A 24,085-nucleotide genomic window follows, 5' to 3' on the forward strand; every position below is an offset into this window, starting at 1 on the left:
TTTACATGTTATTCTTTGTCTCATTTCTGAACAGGAATGAATCTGGCATGGTCACTTCTGTGTCTACCTGAGAGTAGCACTCAGTCAATATTTGTTGACTAACTGATAAGGACAGACGTTTCTGAGGAGAAAAGTGTTCTGGGGTGCTCCAGTTTGGATGTTTGCTCCCAACAAACCTCATGTTGAAATTTGAGGTGGAGCCTAACAGCTGTTTGAATCATAAGGAAGGATCCCTCATGAATAGATGAATGACCTCCCTTGGGAGTGACTGAGTCCAATCCTATTATTTCCCACAAGAGCTGGTTGTTGCAAAGAGCCTGACAATTCCCCACTGTCTCTTTTGCTTCATCTCTCACCATGTCATCCATGCACACACCAGCTCCCTTTCACCTCTTACCATAAATAGAAGCATCCTGAGGCTCTTGCCAGATGCAGATGCTCAATCTTGAAATTTCCAGCCATCAGAATCACAGGCCTCATAAACATTTTGCAAATAAATTACCCAACCTCAGATATATATATATTTTGAGACAGAGTCTCGCTCCATCGCCAGGCACCAGACTGGAGTGATGTGGCGCGATCTTGGCTTACTGCAACCTCCACCTTCTGGGTTCAAGCAATTCTCCTGCCTCAGCCTCCCAAGTAGCTGGGACTACAGGCGTGCGCCCTCAGGCCCAACTAATTTTTGTATTTTCAGTAGAGACGGGGTTTTACCGTGTTGGCCAGGATGATCTCAATCTCTTGACCTTGTGATCCACCCGCCTCGGCCTCCCAAAGTGCTGGGATTACAGGTGTGAGCCACCATGTCCGGCCTCAGATATTTCTTTATAGCAACAAAAAATGGGCTAAAACAGAAAATTGGTGCCAGGGAGTAGGGTGTTCTGTAAAGATACCTGAAAATGTGGAAGCAGCTTTGGAACTGAACAATGAAAAGCGATTGGAAGAATTTGGAGGGCTCAGAAGAAGAGAAAGAGTTGAGGGAAAGTCTGGAATGTCTTAGAGATTGGTTAAATGGTTGTGACCCAAAATACTGTCAACCTAAAATAATCGGAAGACTCGGTATCTAGTTAAAAGAACTCATTCAAGCACAGAGTATGTGTGCAGCCATCCAAGGAGCACAGCTACCCCTGCGAATGGTGAACAGTGCTCTTGGTGTAGGGGAAAATGAGGATTGCTTATACTGGCAAAATGAAGTTGCTGAACAAAATTACAACATTTTGATTTGATTGGTGGCCAGGAGTGATGATTCACGCCTGTAATCCTAGCACTTTGGTAAACTGAGGCAGGCAGATTGCCTGAGCTCAGGAGTTCGAGACCAGCCTGGGCAACATGGCGAAACACTGTTTCGACTAAAAAAATACAAAACATTAGCTGGGCATGGCAGCGAGCACCTGTAGTCCCAGCTACTTGGGAGGCTGAAGCAGAAGAATTGCTTAAACCTGGGAGGCAGAGGTTGCAGTGATCTGAGATCATGCCACTGCCCTCCAGCCTGGGCGACAAAGCGAGACTCAGTCTCTGAGAAAAGAAAAAAAAGTTTTGATTGGCTACTTTTTGATTACACTCTAAGGGGAAAGTTTAACATCCTGTTAAAAGGAGACAGTTACAAAGGCACAAAGGTCTCTATCTTCGTGCTGTTTAGCTCAGGTTTGAATAAAGACGAGTCCAGTTAATGTAAAACATCTCAACACAAAGGTCAGAAAGCAACAGTCATGCACCAGAGTCAGGGGAACTTGTGTTACGTAAGTCAACTTGCAGGGCTTAAATTTTCCCTTGTGTATGATAAATCTGGAAGGTCCTAAATTTTATTTATTTTACTTATTTGTTTATTTAGTTATGTATATATTTATTATTTATTTATTTATTTGAGATGGTGTTTCCTTCTTGTTGCCCAGGCTGGAATGCAATGGTGCGGTCTCGGCTCACCGCATCCTCCACCTCCCAAGTTCAAGTGCCTCAGCCTCCCGGGTAGCTAGAATTACAGGCATGCACCACAATGCCTGGCTAATTTTTTGTATTTTTAGTAAAGATGAAGTGTCCATGTTGGTCAGGCTAGTCTCAAACTCCTGACCTCAGGTTATCTGCCTGCCTTGGCCTCCCAAAGTCCTGGGATTATAGGCATGAGCCACTGCCCCGGCCCTAAATTTTATTTTTTTTACAACGATGATAGAAATATAGACAGTACAGGCCATGCTGAAAAGTCATAGAAAGGGGAACTGGAGCAAAGTTCACCCATGCTACTCTGTAGCAAAGAGCTCAGGTGCACTGTGCTCGTGCCCTAAGGCTTTGTGGAAAGCTGAACTAAGAGTGATGACTTATGATGTATGGTGGAAGAGATGTCTAAGCAGCGAAGTGTTCAAGAAGTGTTCGTGGTTGCTTTTAACAGCTTATGCTAAATCTTCACAGCAAAGTAATGACCTAAAGTCTGCATTTATAAAGGGGAAGAAGAGCATTAAAATTTGGAAAATTCTTCACCTGAACATAGTGGTAGAGAAGAAAAGAGAATTTTCAGGAGAGGAGTCCAAGGATGTGTCAGAACAAAATTTGCTAAAGCACGACTAAAAGGGGGCCTGGTGCTAATAAGATAATAGAAAGTTCCAAAGGTATGTTAGAAACCTTTGACGCTGCTCCTCCCATCACTGGCCAAGAGACCAAGAAAGACAGGATGGTTTTATTCTACTGCTTCCTTGCACCACCTCAGGATGCTGCTCTCTGAATCCAGGCTGCTCCAGACTAACCATGGCTCAAATGACCCCCAAGCACTGCTCAAGCAACTGCTCTAGAGAATGCCAGCCATAAAGTTTGGCAGTGTCGACATGGTTTTCATTCTGCAGGCACCCAGAATGTAGGAGCCGTAGATGCTTGCTGGCTTCCCTAACTTTCGGAGGATGTATTGGAAAGTCGGGATGCACAGGCACAAAATATGGGGCTAGATCCTCTACAAAGATTTCCCACTAGGGAAATGCCTCATGAAGCCATGGAAGTGGGGCCACCTTCAAGACACAGAACTGTAGGATCACCAATTTGCAACTCTAGCCTGAGAGAGCTGAAGCATGGGCTGAGACCAGCTCTAAGACAATGTTGGCCAGGCATGATGTCTCATACCTGTAATCTTTGGGAGGCCAAGATGAGAGGATCACTTAAGTTCAGGAGTTTGAGAACAGCCTGGACAACATAGTGAGGCCCAGTCTCTACAAAACATTAAAAAATTAGCTGGGTATAATGGCATGTGCCTGTAATCCCAGATGCTCAGGAAGCTGAGGTGGGATGGTTGCTTGAGCCTGATAGTTAGAGGCTGCAATAAGCTGTGATCACACTACTGCACTCCAGCCTGGGCAACAGAGACACCCTGTTTCAAAATAAAGTAAATATAAAGAGACATAAAGAGTTGTTTTTCCCTGTTGAGTTTTGGACTTAGGACAGTGTTGGGATGGAACAGGGCAGAGAATGCATCAGACTCTGAGCATAGCCTGAAGGGGGATCTGATGGCTTTTTCACATCCATGTATGAAAGAAAAGAGTGAGGGAAGTCTCCAAGATTTGATGATGGAAGAACTTGAAGAATAGGAGCGTCATTTGCTGAGATGGATAAAACCATACCTGGAATGGGAGAGGACAGGGAAGGATGAGATCGATAAAGTATGTTTGAGATCCCTGTTAAACAGCCAGGTGAAGTCAAGCAGATGAGGACACAGGAGAGAAATCCAGGTTGGAGACACACATGTGGGGGCCATTGGCAAGCCACATGGTATCCAAGCTATGACAGTTGTTGAGATAATGTACAGAGTGAACATGGATAAAGATGAGGAGGAATAAGCAAAAGAGATGGAAAACAAGAGGAAAACCAGGCAAAAGTGGTATGCTGGGACCAAGCAAAGCAAAGAATTAAAAGAGCGTTCATCAAGCCCATGTGAGCTCCATTTCTCTCTGCTTGGCTGAAGCAACAATTTTCTGTCACTCCTGGGCATAAACCTGCCTCATGCCCCTTGGACTGAAAGTGCAAATCGAGTTGGCCTCAAATGCTTTAGTGTTGTAAAGTCCATCAACTTAGCTAGGAGGATTGATGTTACCCTTGGTAAGCCTCCAAAGTTACCCACTGTCAATAATTAGCTGATTCTGATTGGAGATTCTGAAGCTGTCTGCCTGAGTTATGTGCTCTCTTCCAAGGCTGTAGGAATTCTGGAGCTGCTGGTTGGAGAGGAGGGTGGATCAAGCTCTCCCTAGAAAGACATCCTGAGAGGAATTGGCAGGTAAGGACTGTTTTAAGGAATGGGCTGATGGGGTCATAATCCACGATAACCTCACTAATCTTTCAGAATCATGGCTAGTGAGTGGAGCAAAAATCCCCACAGAAACGCAGAAATTCCTAGGGGCTGTGAAAGAGAGTACCTGTCAAGTCTTAGTGAGGAGGCAACACTAGGCAGAGGAAAATGCACCTTTATCACAGTAATAGGGAGGGATATGGGCAGCTAGAAAAAGGTGGTCACAGGGGGCTGGGAGTTGCGTGGTAGTCAGAGAAAGATGCATCTTAGAGGTGAGGCCAGAAGAATGAGGAAGAGACTACTATGGAAAAAGAAAGGGACCAGCAGGTACAAAAGCAATATGCAGTTCTGCTCAGGAGTTGGTATGGAAATCTTCAATTCTTATTCTATTCTATAAAAAAGTAGGAGACACAAGTATCAGATACAGTGATGGTTAATATTGAGTGTCAATTTGATTAAATTGAAGGATACAAAGTATTGATTGAATTGAAGGATACAAAGTATTGATCCTGGGTGTGTCTGTGAGAGTGTTGCCAAAAGTGATTAGCATTTGAGTCAGTGGACTGGGAAAGGCAGACCCACCCTTAATCTGGGTGGGCATCATCTAATCAGCTGCCAGCAAGGCTAGAATATAAGCAGGTAGAAAAATGTGAAGAGAGACCGGCATAGCCTTCCAGCCTATATCTTTCTCCCATGCTGGATGCTTCCTGTCCTAAAACATTAGACTCCAAGTTCTTTCATTTTGGAAGTCAGACTGGCTCTCTTTGCTCCTCAGCCTGCAGACAGCCTATTGAGGGACCTCGTGGGACTTTGCAATTTTGAGAGTTAGTATTTAATAAATATTAACTATATATATGAGTTATTAACTATATATATGAGTTTATATATATATAATATATAGATATATTTATACAAGGTATCTGAAAAATATATGAAATATATTTCATACATATATTTTCCATTAGTTCTGTTCCTCTAGGGAACCCCAAATAATACAGATACCTTGAGCATTGTGGCTGTTACTTTCTAGTTAAATAAATAAATAAATAAATAAATAAAATAAAATACAGCGTTGGAAATCCAGCCCATTTGCTTGAACACTGGCTGGATTCTTTAAATCAAAAGTCATTAAAGATTATTAGAAAGTCAAGATGGCAGTTAGGAGGCAAAAGTAGCTGGCAGCCTCAGCTTAGATGGACAGAACTGCATGTGGAGACTCACACTGTGAACTTTTGCTCCAGAACTACTGCAGGAATATACCAGGAAAATAAAATAAAATAAGTATAAAAAGATAGTAAAAAGATTCTGAGAGGATCCACAGACCCTTTAAAGGAAGTGGATTGTTTGCAGGACTTGGGAGAGAGCCCAAATACTGTGAGTGCCCAAGCTGTGACAGTGGGAAAGGAGAATTGCCTGCCCCCAAACACACACCCTCACTGGGAAACCTGAAGGTCTAGGTCACAGGAGAAGGATTTGACCTTAGGTCGAGCTGAGTCAATTTAGAGAGCTGAGTGAAATACAGGGGTGGATGAAGCACTGGGAAAAGTCCTATGGGCTCTTTGGGTCCCAAGAAAAGCCAGTTTTGACTTGTTTCGCAGGGGGCCTTGAGGAGGGTTGTCAGAGGAACTGAGAAAAGACCTCCAGCTAAACTTTGTAACCATTCCAAACAAACACTGTCTTCTGGCCAGAAATTGGGGGAGGACATGAATCCAGTATGCAGACCGGACAGGCAGGGAAGCAAGCATGAAAGTCTTGGTTGCTTTCTCAGCTAGGAGGCTGGTAGCCTGGAACAAGTTCACAGCCCTACTCACGTCCTGCCTGGAAACAAACTGTGCTGTTGGATGGGGTCACTGTGGGAGTGAGCCTGGCCTTTTGGGTTGCTTGGGAGCTGGGTGAGGCCTGTACTACTAGCTTTCCCCCACACCCCTGACAACCTGCATGACACGGCAGAGGCAGCTGTAATCCTCCTGGGAACAGCTATAATCCTCCTGGGAACATAATTCCATTGACCTGGGAACCACACCCACATCCCCCACAGCAGCCACAGCAAGCTCCACTCAAGAAAATTCTGATCTCAGACATGCCTTACTCTGCCCCTACCTGATGGTCCTTCCCTGCCCTCTCTGGTAGCTGAAAATAGAGTCCTCATAGCCAAAGCAAGACTACACAAAATGCACAAATCTGGAGACATCACATTACCTGATTTCAGAAATACACTATAAGGCCATAGTCACCAAAACAGCATGGTACTGGTATAAAAATAGACGCACAGAACCATGGAACAGAATAGAGAACCCAGAAATAAACCCAAACACTTACAGTCAACTGATCTTCAACAGAGCAAACAGAAACATAAAGTGAGGAAAGGACACCCTATTCAAGGAATGGTGCTGAGATAATTGGCAAGTCACATGTAGGAGAATGAACCTGGATCTTCATCTCTTACCTTATACAAAAATCAAGTCAAGAAGGATCAAGGACTTAAATCTAAGACCTGAAACTATAAAAATTCGGGAAGATAACATCAGAAAAACTCTTCTAGACATTGGGTTATGCAAAGATTTTATGACCAAGAACCCAAAAGCAAATGCAAGAGAAACAAAGATAAATAAGTGAGACTTAATTAAACTAAAGAGCTTTTGCAGCACAAAAGGAACAGTCAGCAGAGTAAATAGACAACTCACAGAGCGGGAGAAAATCTTCACAATCTGTGCATCTGACAAAGGACTAATATTCAGAATCTACAAGTAACTCAAACAAATTAGCAAGAAAAAAAAATCCCATAAAAAAGTGGGCTAAGGACATAAATAGACAATTTTCAAAAGAAGATCCAACACAAATATGAAAAAATGCTCAGCATCACTAGTAATCAGGAAAATGCAAATCAAAACCACAATGTGATACCATCTTACTCTTGCAAGAATGGCCATAATCAAAAAATCAAAAAATAACAGATGTTGCAGTGGATGTGGTGAAAAGGAAACACTTCTATACTGCTGGTGGGAATGTAAACTGGTACAACCAGTATGGAAAATAGTGTGGAGATTCCTCAAAGAACTAAAAGTAGAACTGTCCAGCAATCCCACTACTGAGTATCTACCCAGAGGAAAAGAAGTCATTACATGAAAGAAGTCATTACATATGCATGTTTATAGCAGAACAATTCGCAATTGCAAAAATATAGAACCAGCCCAAATGCCTGTCAGTCTGTGGTGTGTGTGTGTGTGTGTGTGTGTGTGTGTGTGTGTACATATACATACATATATATGGATACTACTCAGCCATAGAAAGGAATGACTTAATGGCATTCACAGCAGCCTGGATAGGATGGGAGGCTATTATTCAAAGTAAAGTAACTCAGGAATGGAAAACCAAACATCATATGTTCTCACCCATAAGTGGGAGCTAAGCTATAAATTGCAAAGGCATAAGAATGATACAAAGGTGTATGATAGAATATGTTAGGAAGAATAAAAAAAAGAAAAAGAAAGGTAGAATGATACACAGAACTTTGGGGACTTGGGGGAAAAGATGGGAAAGAGCTGAGGGATAAAAGGTTAAAAAATGGGTTAAGTGTATACTACTTGGGTGATGGGTGCACAAAACTCTTAAATTACCAGTAAAGAACTTCCTCGTGTAACCAAATACCACCTGTTTTCCAAAAGCCTATGGAAATAAATTTTCTTAAAAAAAAAAAAGCCATTAGACATAAATTCTACAACCTCTTCATGGTACCTTGGGTGTAACTCAAAGACCAGCCTGCACAGCCTTGGAACTACCTCCTTGGAATAAATTATATGGAAACAACAATTATAACACCTACAATTTCTAAAGTGATTGTATTAGGCCCTGTGCACTAAATGCATAAGACCTAGGATTTAGGATGTTTATCAGTCCAGATTGAATTTAAAGAAAATGATGCTACTTGTATTAATTAGCATTTGCTACAGTAACAAACACCCTATACATCTCAGTAGCTTTTAGTCATACACATTTTCCCCTTATGGGTCTGTGTGTTGTCAGTGGCCATGCTAGGCTCAGCTCAACTCCACATTTTTGGTTGTTCATGGTCCCATTCTGATAGTACAGCACTGATATGCATTGTGCAAGTCTCACACAGAGGGGAGAAATGTGAGTTTCTGATGAACCATACAATCCCAGACACTCACATCTCATTGACTGAAGCATATCCCATGAGCAAGCCAAAATCAATGAGAAGTAGATACATATTCTTCCTCCTTAATGTGCTGGGAAGTCACATACAAATGAATGGGGAGGTATAATGCTAGAACAGGAATGGAGTGAATTTCTGGGAACTACAATCCAATATATGACCCACTGTATTTTAAGCACAAGGGGATTTACTATATGGAATGGGGTGTTCACAAAACTGTCAGAAGTGTCGAAGATGTAGGATCTGGGACTTTTTCTGTATCCTCTCGTGCCTATAGAAAACAGCACCCCACAAGGACACTGAAACAGATGGTGAGTGCCAATTTATTCATAATCACAGCAAATTAATTCCTGGGAAGAATTCAATAAGGTTTGGATGAATCTCCTGAAGCCGCTGATGATCAGTAGAGTAATCTGTTAAAGAAGCTCTCACCTGTGTCTCTTCTTCCTTTTACAGGTCTGAACATGTATTGGCTGCGAAAACTTCAGAGACTTTGCACCCTGTGGGGTACTCAGATGCCCAGCCACACTCTCCACATTAATAATAGGAAACTGGTGTCTGTGCAGTGGGGCCACCAGGAAGCTCCACCCACGTTTAACTTCGCTAGAGATGTGATGGATCACTGGGCTGAGATGGAGAAGGTAAGTGGGGAGGAAAAGAGGCACAGAGTGAGAAGATTTGGTTGACTTTTAAAATTCATCCATTAATTTAGTAAATATTTGTTAAGCATTTATCATATGTCAGGCACTGTAATAAGTTATGGACCAGACATTCATCTTCCATGAAGACAGCATGATATGGGAGAGAGATACCATGAGCTTGGAAGGAAGAAAGGCACAGGAGTGTGGCGACCTGGTAACTTCCAGGCAGCCAACACACAGTTTGTTTACATTGTAAGGAGACTGCATATGCTCTGTTGTGACCTTCCAGGGTGAAATGAGGACTAGTGGTCTGGGGTCATAGAAGAGGTGGGTTTGAATCTAATAATAGCAAATCAAGCCTGGGCAACACAGTAAGACTCTGTCTCTACCAAAAATAATTAAAAAAAAAAAATTAGCTAGGTATGGTGCTCCACACCTGCAGTCCTAGCTACTCAGGAAGCTGAGGTGGGAAGACTGTTTGAGCCCAGGAGTTTGAGGCTGCAGTGAGCTATGATAACACCACCACACTCCACAGAGTGAGATTCTGTCTCAAAAAAGTGGTGGGGGCGGGGTGGGCAAATCAGCACTGATCAAAGACTGAGTCTTCCCAGGAAGTTAGGTAACATGTCCCTCTCATTAGAGGAGTGCAAGTAAGATAGCTACTAGGCAACAATTATCAAAAGGGCTCCAATATGAGACATCCAAGACAGAAAAAGATGAAGAAAATTCTGAGTTTCCTTTCCAGCCCTGAGCTGCTAAAATTTTAATCCATTCATAGCTGATCCATCAATTGTCTTCATCCGAAGTCCTGTGACTCTTTCTATAGGATTGAAGGATTCATTCTGGCTAGGTGTACGGGAAGGGGTGGAGCTACCAGCATGGGCTTGACACATTGGTACTCAAAAAGAGTCATGATTATGACATGATGTCCTGAGTTCCCAACACTATGAAACAGCCTTAGTGTGGAGATTGCAAATGCCTTGCCCCTAGGCTGAAGACGGCCCTAGGTTCAGGTACACTTTTTTTTTTTTTTTTGAGACAGTTTCGCTCTTGTTACCCAGGCTGGAATGCGCGATCTCAGCTCACCGCAACCTCCATCTCCTGGGTTCAAGCAATTCTCCTGCCTACAACCTCCCGAGTAGCTGGGACTACAGGCATGCGCCACCATGCCCAGCTAATTTTTGTACTTTTAGTAGAGACGGGGTTTCACCATTTTGACCAGGATGGTCTCGATCTCTTGACCTTGTGATCCACCCACCTCAGCCTCCCAAAGTGCTGGGATTATAGGCGTGAGCCACTGCACCCGGCCGGTTCAGGTACTCTTAAAAAAAACTAGGTCAACATTTTAAAATTGAAAATTTTCAAATAAAAATGTAGATTTCTGGATTTTTTAGAAAAAGTTGTGCTTCCTTTAAATATTGAGGAAGCCCCTTCCTGCTATGACTCACCATTCTGAATTCATAAAAGTAGCTTGCTGTATAAACATCAAAAAACCTCTCCATTCACAAATAACACCGTTAGCAAAATCAATGACTAATGACAATTGTGGGGAAAATATTCAACTTATATGACAGCAAAAAGTTAAAAATATAAAATGAGCTTGTAGAAACCAAGAATAAAAGGGTGCAACTCAATATAAAAGTGGGCAAAGTATATGAACAGACAGGTCACCAAAAAAGGGAACTCAAATGGCCATTAAACATAAAAAAACTCACCCTCCCTCATAATAAAAGTAATGCAAGTGAAGATTTTGCCAAAATAACATTTTTGTACCTATCTTGTTAGTTAAATAAAAAAGGTTGCTTTTTTTCTTCAGAAAACAAATTTAATTATCACAAAGCATCGTAGTGGAAGGATGAGAGATAATTCTCAAATCTGCCCCCTCGAAAGCTCAGAGCCTATGGTTTTCAAAAGACGATTTGGTGGGCGGGGGGCTAAAGAACTGGTGCTACTGATTGGTTGGGAATGAAATCATAGAAGTGTGAGAAATGTCTTCCAGTGCTGAGTCTGTTTCTGGGTGAGGCAGTCACAGGACTGGTAAACTGAGTTCCTTGCTAAGAGTCATGAGTCTAGGTAGTTTGCCAGAATGCAAATCTCTAAAAAATATCTCACAGGCCAGTCTTCTATTTTACAATAGTGATGTTATCTATAGGAGCAATTGGTGAATTTACAAATTGTGTGACTTCTGGTACATGACTCCTAAGCAGTAAGCAAGCTAGGGAACAATGGATGGTTATCCCTTAACTATGCTTATAGCTTAGCAGAGTTGAAGCCCCTACCATCTACCATAATTCTAATCCTTTGGAATTGCATTAATTTTACAAAGAGGTTTAGATCCCTGAACAAGAAGGGAGTTGGTTTCAGGAAGGGACATTTATCATCCTTGCTTTAAAGTTAAATTATAAACTAAATTCCTCCCATAGTTAGCTTGGGAGCAATGAGCAAGGACAAAATACAAAAGTTTAACAACTCTATTGGCAAGGCTGTGAGGAAACAGACACTTTCATGTGTTGCCACAAAGTGGTAGAACTCTGATGGAGGCAAATTCTGAAATATCTAATAAAATTGCCAGCGTGTTTTCTCTTTGATTTTGCATCATTACTCTCAAACCATGATCTGGGAACCCCTGAGAATACATGAGTCTCTTTTAGGGAATATGTGAAGAGTCTATTTTACAATAAAACAGAGAAATTAGAACCCTCATGCATCATGATAGATATGTAAAATGTTACAGCTATTATGGACAACAATATGACATTTTCTCAAAAAATTAAAAATAGAATTACCATTCAGCAATTCCCACTCTGGGTATACACCCATAAAAACTAAAATCAGTCTCCAAGAAACACATGCACGCACATTTTTACAGTAGCTTAATTCACAGTAGCTGGAAGGTCAAACAGCCCAAATATCTACCAACAAATAGATTAAAAAATCTGTTAAAGAGAGATTATTCTATTTTTCAAGGTGAGAAGGACATCAGAATTGGGAGGTCAGGAACAAAGTGATATAGTTTGGATACATGTTTTCTCCAAACCTCATGTTGAAATGTAATCCACAGTGTTGGAGGTGGGGGCTGGTTGAAGATGTTTGGATCATAGTGGGAGGTCCCACACAGATGACTTAGCACTTATATCCCTTGGTTATAAGTGACTTCATGAGAGATCTGTTTGTTTAAATATATGTGGAATTCCCCATGCTCTCTCTCTCTCACTCCTGCTCTTGCTATTTGGTGCACCTGCTCCCCCTTCACCTTCTTCCATGATTGTAATCTTCCTGAGGCCGTCACCATGCTTCCTGTACACCCTGCATAACTGTGAGCCCATTAAACTTTTCTCTTTATAAATTACCCAGTGTCAAATGTTCCTTTATAGCAATGCAAGAACTGCCTAATACAGTACATTATATAAATGAAATCATATAGTATTTGTTCTTTTGTGTCTGGCTTATTTCACTTAGCATGTCTTCAAGGTTTATCCATGTTGTAACACAGGTCAGAATTTCCTTCCTTTAAAAGCTGAAATAATATTCCATTGCTATATATATATATATATGTCTAATCCATCCATTATTTATCTATTCTTGTAGGTCAAATCTTTATTTTTCTTTCTTTTTTTTTTTTTTTTGACAGAGTCTTGCTCTGTCACCAGGCTGGAGTGCAGTGGTGTGATCTCGGCTCACTGCAACCTCTACCCTTCTGGTACAAGAGATCCCCTGCCTCAGCCTCCCACACACCTGAGATTATAGGTGCATGCCACCACGCCCAGCTAGTGTTTTGTATTTTAGTAGAGATGGGATTTCACCATATTGGTGAGGATGGTCTCGATTTTCTGACCTTCTGATCTATCCGCCTTGGCCTCCCAAAGTGCTGGCATTGCAGGCATGAGCCACCATGCTCAGCCCCAGGTCAAATATTGAATACTTTGTTGCTTAAAAATTTCTTCTGTCAGATTCCCTAAGTAATTTCTCTTAAGTTGAAACTTCCACATATCCCTAGGCTATGAAAACAATGCAGTCAAGTTAATTGCTAAAGTATAGGAAAGGGGACCTTTACTTTAGTTCCCAATAAGTTCCTTGTTTCCATTTGAAATTTGGTCAGCCTGGATTTCTCTGTCCATATTTCTATTAGCATTTTGGTCACAACTATTTAACCAGTATCTAAGATGTTCCAACTTTTTCTCATCTTTCTGTCTTCTCTTAAGCCCTCCAAACTCTTCAATTTTTTTCTCATGACCAAGTTCCAGAGTTACCTCTACATTTTCAGATATCTTTATAGCAATATCCCACTCCTGGTACCAATTTTCTGTACCAGACTGTTCTTGTGTTGCTGTAAAGGAATACCTGAGACCATGTAATTTATAAAGAAAAGAGGTTTAATTGGCCCACAGTTCTGCACAATGTATAGGAAGTGTGGCGCTGGCTTCTGCTTCTGATGCGGCCCACAAGAAGTTTACAATCATGGTGGAAGATGAATAAAGAGGAGGCACAACAAATGGCAAGATTAGGAGCAAGAAAAAAGAGTGAGAAGAGAGTGAGAAGGTGCCACTAACTTCTAAACAACTAGATCTCATGTAAACTCATTTATCACGTAGGGGATGGTGCCAAGCCATTCATGAGGGACCTGCCCCCATGATCCAATCACCTCCCAACAAGCCCCACCTCTGACACTAGGGATTGCATTTCAACATGAGACTTGGAAAGAACAAATATTCAAACGATATCATGTATCTAGAATAGTCAGATTTATAGAGACAGAAAGTAGAATGGTGTTTATCGGGGCCTAAGGGGAGACAGGATAAGGGGTGATTGTGTAATGGGGACAGAGTTTTTGTTTTGGATGATGAGAAAGTTCTAGAGATGATGGCTGGTAACAGTTGCATAACAATGAGAATGTGCTTAATGTCACTAAACTATACACTTAAAAATAGTTAAAATTGGAAACGTTATGTGTATTTTTACCACACAATTTAAAAAATAAGTAAATAGACAGAGATAAATATATAAATAAATCTAAAGTGATATTTGCCTTTTTATTCTCATTCTTTCACAAGTATACAATAGCATTTTCCAGAAGGTACGTGTTGGCACTCACAACAGAGTGAGTGCAGAAGCAGGTGAGAGGATCTGATGTTATTCTATGACATTAAAGTGAATTGCAGAATAAATAAATAAACTAATTCCACTTTCCTCATTTCTCTATTTTGAAAAGTATGCTTTCTTTATCATTATAAAAAAGTATGCATGCTAATATATAATGGGTTTATTACTGTTATTTCTAAAAGCATACATTTATAAAAATTCTGTTTTAATATCTACTATGGTAAATATTGATAGATATCACTCATATAAATAACAACTCTTTAGGGTTCTCAATCTTTTTTAAGACTGTATGGAGGTGCTGAGATTTAAAAAGCTTACTAAGCACTGACTTGGCAATCCCAAGACTCAGAATTTATTCTACCTGCTTGTGTACCAGTGCCACCTAATCAGCAGGGCTTCTCTTCCCTCAGGTTGGCAAGCGACCCCCAGGCCCAGCCCTGTGGTGGATAAGTGGGAATGGAAAGGAAGTGATGTGGAACTTCAGAGAACTGAGTGAAATCAGCCAGCAGGCAGCCAACGTCCTCTCGGAAGCCTGTGGCCTGCAGCGTGGGGACCGTGTGGCAGTGGTGCTGCCCCGAGTACCTGAGTGGGGGCTGGTGGTACTGGGCTGCATTCGAGCAGGTTGGTAACTGACTACCTGGACAGAGAACTGTCTTCCTTGTGAAGAACACTGATAGCAGAGAAATGCAGCCACCTCTCCCAAAGGAACTTCCCTCCTTGAAGCATGCTGTCCTCCCTCATGTGAAGAAAGACATCTCCCTTCTTCCATTCATTTAAGCAAACTATGTGCCAAGCACTTATGCAGGTGAACAACAACAACAGAAACATAGTCTATATATTCATGGGGCTTGCAGACATCTGGAGAAAGCTCTTAAACTATTAATTGCACAGATAAGTATTTAATCACAATTATGATAAGTGCCATGAGAATTCTAGAAAAATCTATAAAAATAAATTTGGCAAACTGTGACCTGCAGGTCAAATCCTGCCCACAGCTTGTCTTTGTAAAGTTTTACTGGAACACAACTATGCCCACCTGTTTCCATATTATACGTGGCCATTTTTGCACTATAGTGTCAACTTGAGTAGTTGGAACAAGAGAGTGTCTGATCCACAAAACCTAAAATATTTACTATTTGGCTTTTTGCAGAAAAAGTTTGCCAATGCCTTGTCTAAAAGGAGACTTGAACTAACCAATGTGAGGAATAACAAAGTCTCAATGGAAGTGATATTTGAGCTGAGATCTGCAGGATGAGTAGGATTTGGCCAAGGGATAGAGAGGGCTGTGCCAAGCAAAGGGAACAGCACATGTGAAGATGTAATCATCTGAAGATTTCTTCTTGCCCACTTCCCAGAAACTCCAAACACTGAAAACAGTAGGAGTTGCAGTAGAGAAGAATCTAATTATTGCATAGACCACTAAGTTGAATGATGAAAGATGTATTTCAAATCCACCTTCCTAGGAAATCAGAGACTAGTGTTTTTCAAAGATGCTTTGGCATTCAGGGGGATAGGAAATAGGAAAGGCTGATTGGTTGGCCGGGGATGAAATCCTGTGTTGGAGCTGTCTTCTTGTGTTGAGTCAACTCCTCAGAGATCACAGAAATGGCTGAGTTAGTTTCTTGGTATCAGTTACTGGTTTGGGTAGTGCAAGCTGGTCCATCAGAATGCAAGGTCTGAAAAACACCTCAAACATTAGTCTTAGGTTTTACCATAATGATGTTATCTATAGGAGAAATTGAGGAGGTTACAAATCTTGTGACCTCTGACTCCATGACTCCTGAACTATAATTCTAGCCTTGTGACCAATTTGTTATTTCTCCAAAGGCAGTTTCAATCTCCAAGCATGGAGGCAGTTAGTTTCAGGAAGGAGCTATTATCATTTTTGTTTTAAAGTTAGTCTATAAGCTGGATTCCTCATATAGTTAGCTTGGACTATGCCCAGGAATGAGCAAAGACAGATAGCTTTTGAGGTTAGAAACACGATTAAGTAGGCCATGTCAGATTGTCCTCGGTGTCATAATTTTGGTAAAGGCAGTTGCAAAGTCACAGGGGAGGGAAGCTTGAAAATTATGAAAGAATCTAAAAGGATATCTGTGTGCCTAAAGTCCAGGCCATAAAAAGAAAGTAGTGGCAATAGAATGAACATGTAAAGATGGCCAAGTGCTAAATTGACAGTGCCTTGTGGGCCATGGTAAGAGTTGTAGACACTTATCCAGTGGTAAATGGGAAATGACTGATGGATTCAGTGACACTCAAACCACTGATGCATTGAGTGACATGATCATCCTCTGTTTGGATAGTCATATTGGATGCTCAATAGAGAATAGGATGAAGAAGGCAATAGTGGGTGGAATTCTCAGATAAGAGATGAAGGGATGATGATGGTTTCAATTTGGTTTTGGTAGTAGAAATGGAGACAAGTAGATTTAATAGACAGTTAGGGGGAAACTAGTGGCAAGGTTTTTCAAGGAAGACGCCAGGGAGAGAGAGAAGTCACAGAGACTTCAGCAAGTGGGTGGATGGTGCTGTCTTTTACTGGTGTGAAGAACACAGATATAGGAAGAGGCACGGGTGTGTTAGGAAGAGATGATAAGTTCAATTTGGGCTTGTTGAGTCCAAGAGGTCCATGTGATGTTCAAAAAGTGACAAGTTGGACTTAAGGGTCCAAAATCTGAGATGAAGATGGAAAATTGAGAATCATCAACCTTTAAATTAAAAGGATGAGAAGTACAGTGGTATAAAAAAGAACCTCAAGAAATTCCAACAGCGTCCTTCAAAAACTGGCCCTTCCCACCTCTGCTTGCACACAGCCTAATCCCAACTAAAAGTCCCACCCACTTGATATTCTGGGGACAATGGGCTGAGCATGAGAGTGAGTAAGGAGGAAGACATAAATGTAGCTAGGAATTCAAAACTACCAGAGGCAACCAAACCAATTGCAGGAACTTGGAAGCTCATGGAAAGAGAGAACAAGCCAGACAGAAAGGTGTCATACTGAGATTATATCCAGAAGGAAAAGAGAACTCAGAGGAAGAAATGTGTTTATTGTTCCATGTCTGACTCAATATGACCATCATGGTAGAGAGACATTTGAGGATATTTACAGGTGTGCAGTGAGAATCCCAAAGTGTTAAGAGTTAGAAGGAAGTGAGCTAAGGTTAAAAGCAATTTAATAGGTGGGGCATGTGGTTTAAGCTTCATAAAAAATGAAAGTGTAGTTACTCTTTTCTCCCTTCCTTCCTTCCTTCCTTCCTTCCTCCCTCCCTCCCTCTCTCTCTCCCTCATTTCCTTTCCTTCCTTCCTTCCTTCCTTCCTTCCTTCCTTCCTTCCTTCCTTCCTTCCTCCCTCCCTCCCTCCCTCTCTCTCTCCCTCATTTCCCTTCCTTCCTTCCTTCCTTCCTTCCTTCCTTCCTTCCTTCCTTCCTTCCCTCCTTCCCTCCCTCCCTCCCTCCCTCCCTCCCTCCCTCCCTCCCTCCCTCCCTCCCTCCTTCCTTCCTTCCTTCCTTCCTTCCTTCCTTCCTTCCCTCCCTCCCTCCCTTTCTTTTCTCTCTCTCTCTCTCTCTCTCTCTCTCTCTGTCTCTCTCTCTCGACAGTCTCCCTCTGTAGTCCAGGCTGCAGTGCAGTGGTGCAATTTTGGCTCACTGCAACCTTCACCTCCCAGGTTCAAGCAATTCTCCTGCCTCAGCCTCTTGAGTAGCTGGGATTATAGGTGTGTACCACCATGCCCAGATAATTTTTGTATTTTTAGTAGAGATAAGTTTCGCCACATTGGCTGGGCTGGTCCTAAACTATTGACCTCAAATGATCCACCCTCCTTGGCCTTCCAAGTTGCCAGGATTACAGGAATAAGCCACTGTGCCTGGCCCTAAGTCTAGTTATTCTACAGAAAATTTTAAAAATCAAAGGAATTTCATTAAGATAGTAAATAAGAACAAAAAATAGGAAGGTGATAATCGTGGGGTATAAAAACCTCAGTTATGTGCAATAAGTCTAATTTTTAAAGATAAATTGCATAGCATGCTAACTATAGTTAATAATTGAGTACTGAAAATTTCACTAAGAGTGTAAATTTCTAATTCTCATCACAAAAAATGTTAAATATTTGAGGTGATAGATACATTAATTAGCTTAATTTAATCATCTCACATTGTCTTCAAAATTATAACACCACTTTGTACCCAATAAATATATACAACTCTTTTTTGTATATACACATACATGTAAAACTAAAGGCACACTCATCTAAGAAAAATGCATTTAGTGTCCCAGGGTTGGAGAAATAACCAGGACCTAGAGCTATTGATGTTTCAAGACCACAGACAATTCTAAGTGCCTTTCTTTATGATTCTTTAATTATCATATGAGAGTTTTGAATACAGCAAAGTCCTGTAGAAAATTTGTTTTTTTGAGGAGAGTGGGTGAGGAGAGTTGTATGTATATGTCTTAGACTGTCAACAGTGTGACACTAGCAACTCAGCTTCTTTTCTTTGTCTCAGTAGGGCCCTTTAAGACTCTGACAATCCAGGGAATATCCTAGGTTTCATTCACTCCCTAACCCTTAGTCCCCTTTGTTATTGACACTCTTCCTTGGTCATTACTTCCCCATCTTCTCCTTCCCCACTTGCTCCCTGCTGGACGTTTTTATCAGGCTTCTCTAGGGACAAAGAAAACCATCCTTTCCAATTCTCTAAACTGCTGGCTTCTTTAGGCCTCGTCTTTATGCCTGGGACCATCCAGATGAAATCCGCCGACATCCTGTATAGGCTGCAGATGTCTAAGGCCAAGGCTATTGTGGCTGGGGATGAAGTGGTCCAAGAAGTGGACATGGTGGCATCTAAATGTCCTTCTCTGAGAATTAAGCTACTGGTGTCTGAGAAAAGCTGCGATGGGTGGCTGAACTTCAAGAAACTACTAAAGTGAGTATCTACATGTCTCAGCCTGGGTTTTTAATAAAACTGGAAACAGAGCCAAGCACTTAGGTGCAGGTGTTTTACTGAGGAGGCAAAGGAAGCAGAGCATGGGACTAGGAAAAGTGAAGCTGGGAAGAAACAAGAGCTAATACAAGGGTTTTTAATCAAGTAATTGCAAGAACTAAATGGGGTTTGATCTGCCTGGGCCTTCTGAGCAGCACACAGAATGCCTCCCAGGATTGTCCACTAAGGGACTGACAAGCACTGACCCATCAGCATCTGAGGCCCACAGGCTGAGGGTTGTCCTAAGGGTGTTATTGCCTCCACACTTCTGGGCTGCACACACATGCATGAAGAGTGACTCAGAGTTTCATGCTATGGTAAAACACAGAAACTATGGGGCACAAAGTGAATGGCTTGAGGTGCACACTGGAAACAACATGGTGTTAACACCAAGTGAGTTGAAACCCACACAGAAATATTTACTGCAACTATGACTTAAATCAAGGGTGAGGCCAAAGCCCATGAGGGAAAGCCCAAGAGATGGCAGATATACCAAGTTTCTAGGCTCTTGTCCCTACGTCTGTATCTCTAAGCGAGGCTGATTAAGGGCAGAGGTCTCTCCATATGTCCTTCTGAAGTTGACAACAAGACTGCTTGTACTAATTATTTTCTCTTCACTTATCTGAAATCCTTCTATTAGGGACACATATAACAGGACACTTGAAAGGGTAACTTCAGCTTTTCCTTTCTAATGCCATTGTCTTTAAGGTAGCTGTCATAGAAATAAATAACAAGATGCCTGCTCTTAAAGCTTAAAATCAGGACACTGGAGATGTCCAAGAGACGTGTAGGTGCTTCCAGGGAATAGAGGAGGGTGTCAATAAAGTACTGGGAAAACTCATATTAATTCCATACTTCCTGTGCACTTGGTGTCATGCCAGGGCTCTCCACAACAATTAGATTAGCATTTATTGAGTTCTTGCTAAGCAAATTGCTCATTTCTTTGGTGGTGGAGTTCAATTTCTCAGTAACTCTATAAGACTTGATCTTGCTTTTTGCAGATATAAAGTGAGACTTACAGAAGTTAAATAACTAGTTTAAGGTTGCATTGATAACAAAGTGCTAAACTGTAGTGGTTTTCAAACCAACTCTGATGGACTCAGACTCCCATGATCTTAACTACTCAATAGCCTCCTTCTGAGGTGGGTCGATCAACTTGCCCTTCTCAGCACAACTGGTGGTGAGAAAAGATGGGTCACTGTGACATCGAGTGTCCAGGCTAGATCTGACAAAATGACAATCTGTGTCTCTGTCAGGGAGGCATCCACCATTCATCACTGTGTGGTGACTGAAAGCCAGGAAACATCTGCCATCTTCTTCACTAGTGGGACCAGTGGTCTTCCCAAGATGGCAGAACATTCCCATTCGAGCCTGGGCCTTAAGGCCAAGATGGATGCTGGGTAAGCTGAACTCTTTCTCTCTACAGAAAATTGCATGACCAGGCCTGAAGACTTTTCTGAGTTCAAATCCAATGCTCCTGGGCTGGGCTACCATCTTGTGCTCCTGAGAAAGAAAATTGGGAAGGAAAGCTAAAGAAGACATGGCTTCATCTGTTGGGTATTCAGCCATCTTCAATGGGACATATCTTTTAGATAACACAGGGTCTCAAAACTTCTTCCATGTGTTAAGCCATGTCCCTAGCAGGGTGAATAACTAGAAAAAGGCTTACGTGCGTTTCCCCAGACTGATCTCTATGTTGTTCTTTGGTATGCTGGCAATTTGCTTTGATGCTACCCACATTCCAAAGGGCACTTTTTGTCAGAGGCAAATTACTTGGCAAATTCATTGAAGTGAATGATATAATTGAACGAATTTGTGAATAAAGGTCTCAGGATTTCTGGATCACAGACCTCATAGTTGAGCATTTTTTTTTCACTGCTACATTAATCCTGTTTGTGGAACCAGGAAACACTGTGCCAAGGTCTTCATGCAATGATAACTATAAATCTTCAGGATTTTTTAGTAGATTCCATCTTCCATGTTAATTTTATTATTAGAATGGCGAAGTATTTTAACGTAAAAATTAGAAAGTGTAAATGTTCCTTTTATGAGCCCATAGTGACAGCAAATTAAATAAATTAGTAAAAATTATTCAATAGAAAAGCTACAGTAAAAGACAGTTTCTAAAAGATTGGGGATACATTACTTATATAGAACTAAGATATTAAATTCCCCTCCCCCAAAAAAATTTGGTCTTGATCTCACTTTTCGCAGCTATAAAGTGAGACTTAGAGGTCTTATACTATGATCTAATTTCCCTACAGAGCTGAAAATATTAATCATCTTCAGCAAAGAAGATCTACTATGGCAGTTCTCAGTCACAAGGAGGTTGTTCATGTCTAGCCTAAATCACTCTTACTTTAAGAAAGGCCTGAACCTTTTATTCTGCCCTGAAGAGAAAAAAAGTTACAAGTTCACTTAGTGTAAGACCCTCAGTTGTGTGGGCAATTCACGGTACTTGAAGAAAAGAGAACCAAAGTTCTATTCAGCCAAACTTGAACTTGGCAAGGCATCTGTTAGAATGTTAGTCATGCAGATGCCTTTTGTTAGTAAAAATTTTCTGGGTGGTGACCACATGCATGCCACAAACTGTACTAAGTTTTGGGGTTAAAATGAGAATGAGATCCAATTATATGTTAAGTCATAACAGCTGAGGTCACACCTTCTGAACGTTCATCTCCTGTTGATGCAGGATGTATGGATAGAACAACTTTCCTTCCCCCTTCCTACTTAGAGTTAGACATATGCTTACAAACCTGCAGGCAGATACACACACACCTTTGCAGACACAACGCCCTCACCTCTCCTATACCTTAGCGTCCCACACATCCTAAGGTCAGCACTCACCCACCTATATGTCCATGTGTTTTGTCTGTGTTTTCAGCTGGTCAGGACTGCAAGCCTCTGATGTATTCTGGACCATAGCAGACACAGGCTGGATACTGAACTTCATAGGCTCATTCGAGTCTTGGGCAACAGGAGCATGCGCATTTGTTCATCTTTTGCCAAAGTTTGACCCACTGATTATTCTAAAGGTAAGAGAGGATCCAGTTTGCATCAGTTATTCAGAGTGAGCCCAAGGTTTGCACACTTCAATTTATTGTAGTTTGTTTCAATTCATCTAATTTTTGCTAAACCCTTGCCATGTGGTGAACAGTGTTCAGTAAGCATAAAAAGCAGTGGATACATACTATTTACTACAATATCATCATTAAAAATCATGCTGCAGATTGGTATTAATTGAACTGAAAAGATTGTTACCTAAATTGTCAAATGATAAAAGCAGGTTACAAAATGTTATGTCAAGATTCACCCCATTTTTGTTTTTAAAGCATATATCCTTGCATACTGTCTAGCTAATTTTAAATCTACTTATAAGCTGGAAGCCCCGCTTCAAGTTGTCCCACCTTTTTGGACCAAACCAATGTATTTTTTAAATATGCTTGATTGAAGTCTCAGGTATCCCTAAAATATATAAAACCAAGATGCACCATGACCATTGAAGGCACATGTTCTCAGGACTTCCTAAGGGCTGTGTCACTGGCCATGGTCACTCATATTTGTCTCAGAATAAATCTCTTCAAGTATTTTACAGAGTTTGACTCTTTTCATTAACAAACTCAATCCCCAATGTAACAGTATTAAGAGGTGGGGCCTTTAAGAGATGATTGGGCCTCATGAGGGATTAATGGATTAATGGGTTATCATAGTAGTGGGGTAATTTTGGAGAGTGGGTTGTTACATAAAAAGCCAGTTTTGCTCTATCGTGAGCCCCTTTGCCATATGATGCCCTGAGCCTCCTTGGGACTCTACAGAGTTCCCATCAGCAAGAAGGCTCTCACCAGGTGCAGCTTCTTGACCTTGACCTTGGACTTTCCAGCCCCCAGAACTGCAAGAAATAAATTTCTTTTCTTTATAAATTACTCAGTCCCAGATAAATTACTGTAATAGAGGATTGTCTTAGTCTGTTTTCTGTTGTAGCAAGAGAAAATTATATTTAATAGATTATTGTCTATTATCTACTAATATTCTGCATAAAGAAAAGCATGGGATGGAGATTGTATTATATGACAGTTAGGAATACATGCTGCAAATAAGGATCCCACTGCCCACTGACTAGGTGACCTTGGAGCGGTTACTTAACCTTGTACATCATGGGTTTCCCCACTGTGTCATAAGGATGATAGTACACACTCCATGAGTTTATTGTAAAAATTAAATGAGATAACACAGGACATGGCAAGTATTCAGTACTAGGTCTTTTTGTAGCAGTTGTTTTGAAATGTCTGTAGATGCCTTTAACTTTTCAAAGAACTTTTATATCTAAAATATATCCCAAAAAATATTTTCAGGGAAATAAGGCTGGAAACAATCTGCCTATTACAAAGTTGGTTACAGAAGGTTAAAGGACTTAACCAAGACAGCTGCTGTGCACAAGCAGCTGATCTACTTCCCTTGGTTGCTGGGGGTTGATATACTCCTGGGGTGTGTTAATGAGGGCAAGTCTTAAACCAGCAAGAACAGACAGCCAAGATTTGACAAAAATGTTTCAAATTAGTCCTAGGCTTTTTCACTACCATAATATGTATTCATTTCCCTGTTATTTGTGTCTTCAGGGTGCATGAAAATTGTGGGGCTCATTTAACCTAAAACAGGCACAGCAAACAAGCTAGGGTTTTAATCCATATCTCTACAACTCCATAGTTCACAATTGTAACCACTGTGCCTAGCCAGAAGTTGGCATCTGACCTGGTGACCAGTGTGTCACCTGGCTCTCTTCTTCCAGACACTGTCCAGCTACCCAGTCAAAACCATGTTGGGTGCCCCCATTGTTTACCGGATGTTGCTTCAGCAGGATCTTTCCAGGTGATGGGGCTTTGAGGGTTGGTAAGAGAGTCTGGCCCCATCCCTCTGATTCCCTCACATACATGCATGCC

The 24,085-nt window shown here is 41.3% G+C and overlaps 1 protein-coding gene across 3 annotated transcripts in view; it reads left to right on the forward strand.

The window, feature by feature from the left end:
• Window positions 1-4,168: 4,168 nt before the first annotated feature.
• LOC100385986 (acyl-CoA synthetase medium chain family member 2B) overlaps window positions 4,169-24,085 on the forward strand; it is a 28,809-nt gene continuing 8,892 nt past the window's right edge. Inside the window, exons 1-7 of one of the 3 annotated variants that reach the window (XM_009009265.5) lie at window positions 4,169-4,246; window positions 8,889-9,073; window positions 14,584-14,794; window positions 18,884-19,091; window positions 20,405-20,548; window positions 22,033-22,183; window positions 23,935-24,014. In XM_009009265.5, coding sequence (XP_009007513.2) covers window positions 8,897-9,073; window positions 14,584-14,794; window positions 18,884-19,091; window positions 20,405-20,548; window positions 22,033-22,183; window positions 23,935-24,014 — 971 coding nt within the window. In that variant the 5' untranslated portion in view covers window positions 4,169-4,246; window positions 8,889-8,896. The remainder of the gene's footprint in view (window positions 4,247-8,888; window positions 9,074-14,583; window positions 14,795-18,883; window positions 19,092-20,404; window positions 20,549-22,032; window positions 22,184-23,934; window positions 24,015-24,085) is intronic. The other 2 variants (XM_009009269.5, XM_009009267.5) reach the window with 2 other exon arrangements.

Source organism: Callithrix jacchus, chromosome 12, assembly GCF_049354715.1.
Source record: "Callithrix jacchus isolate 240 chromosome 12, calJac240_pri, whole genome shotgun sequence".
Taxonomy (NCBI): domain Eukaryota; kingdom Metazoa; phylum Chordata; class Mammalia; order Primates; family Cebidae; genus Callithrix; species Callithrix jacchus.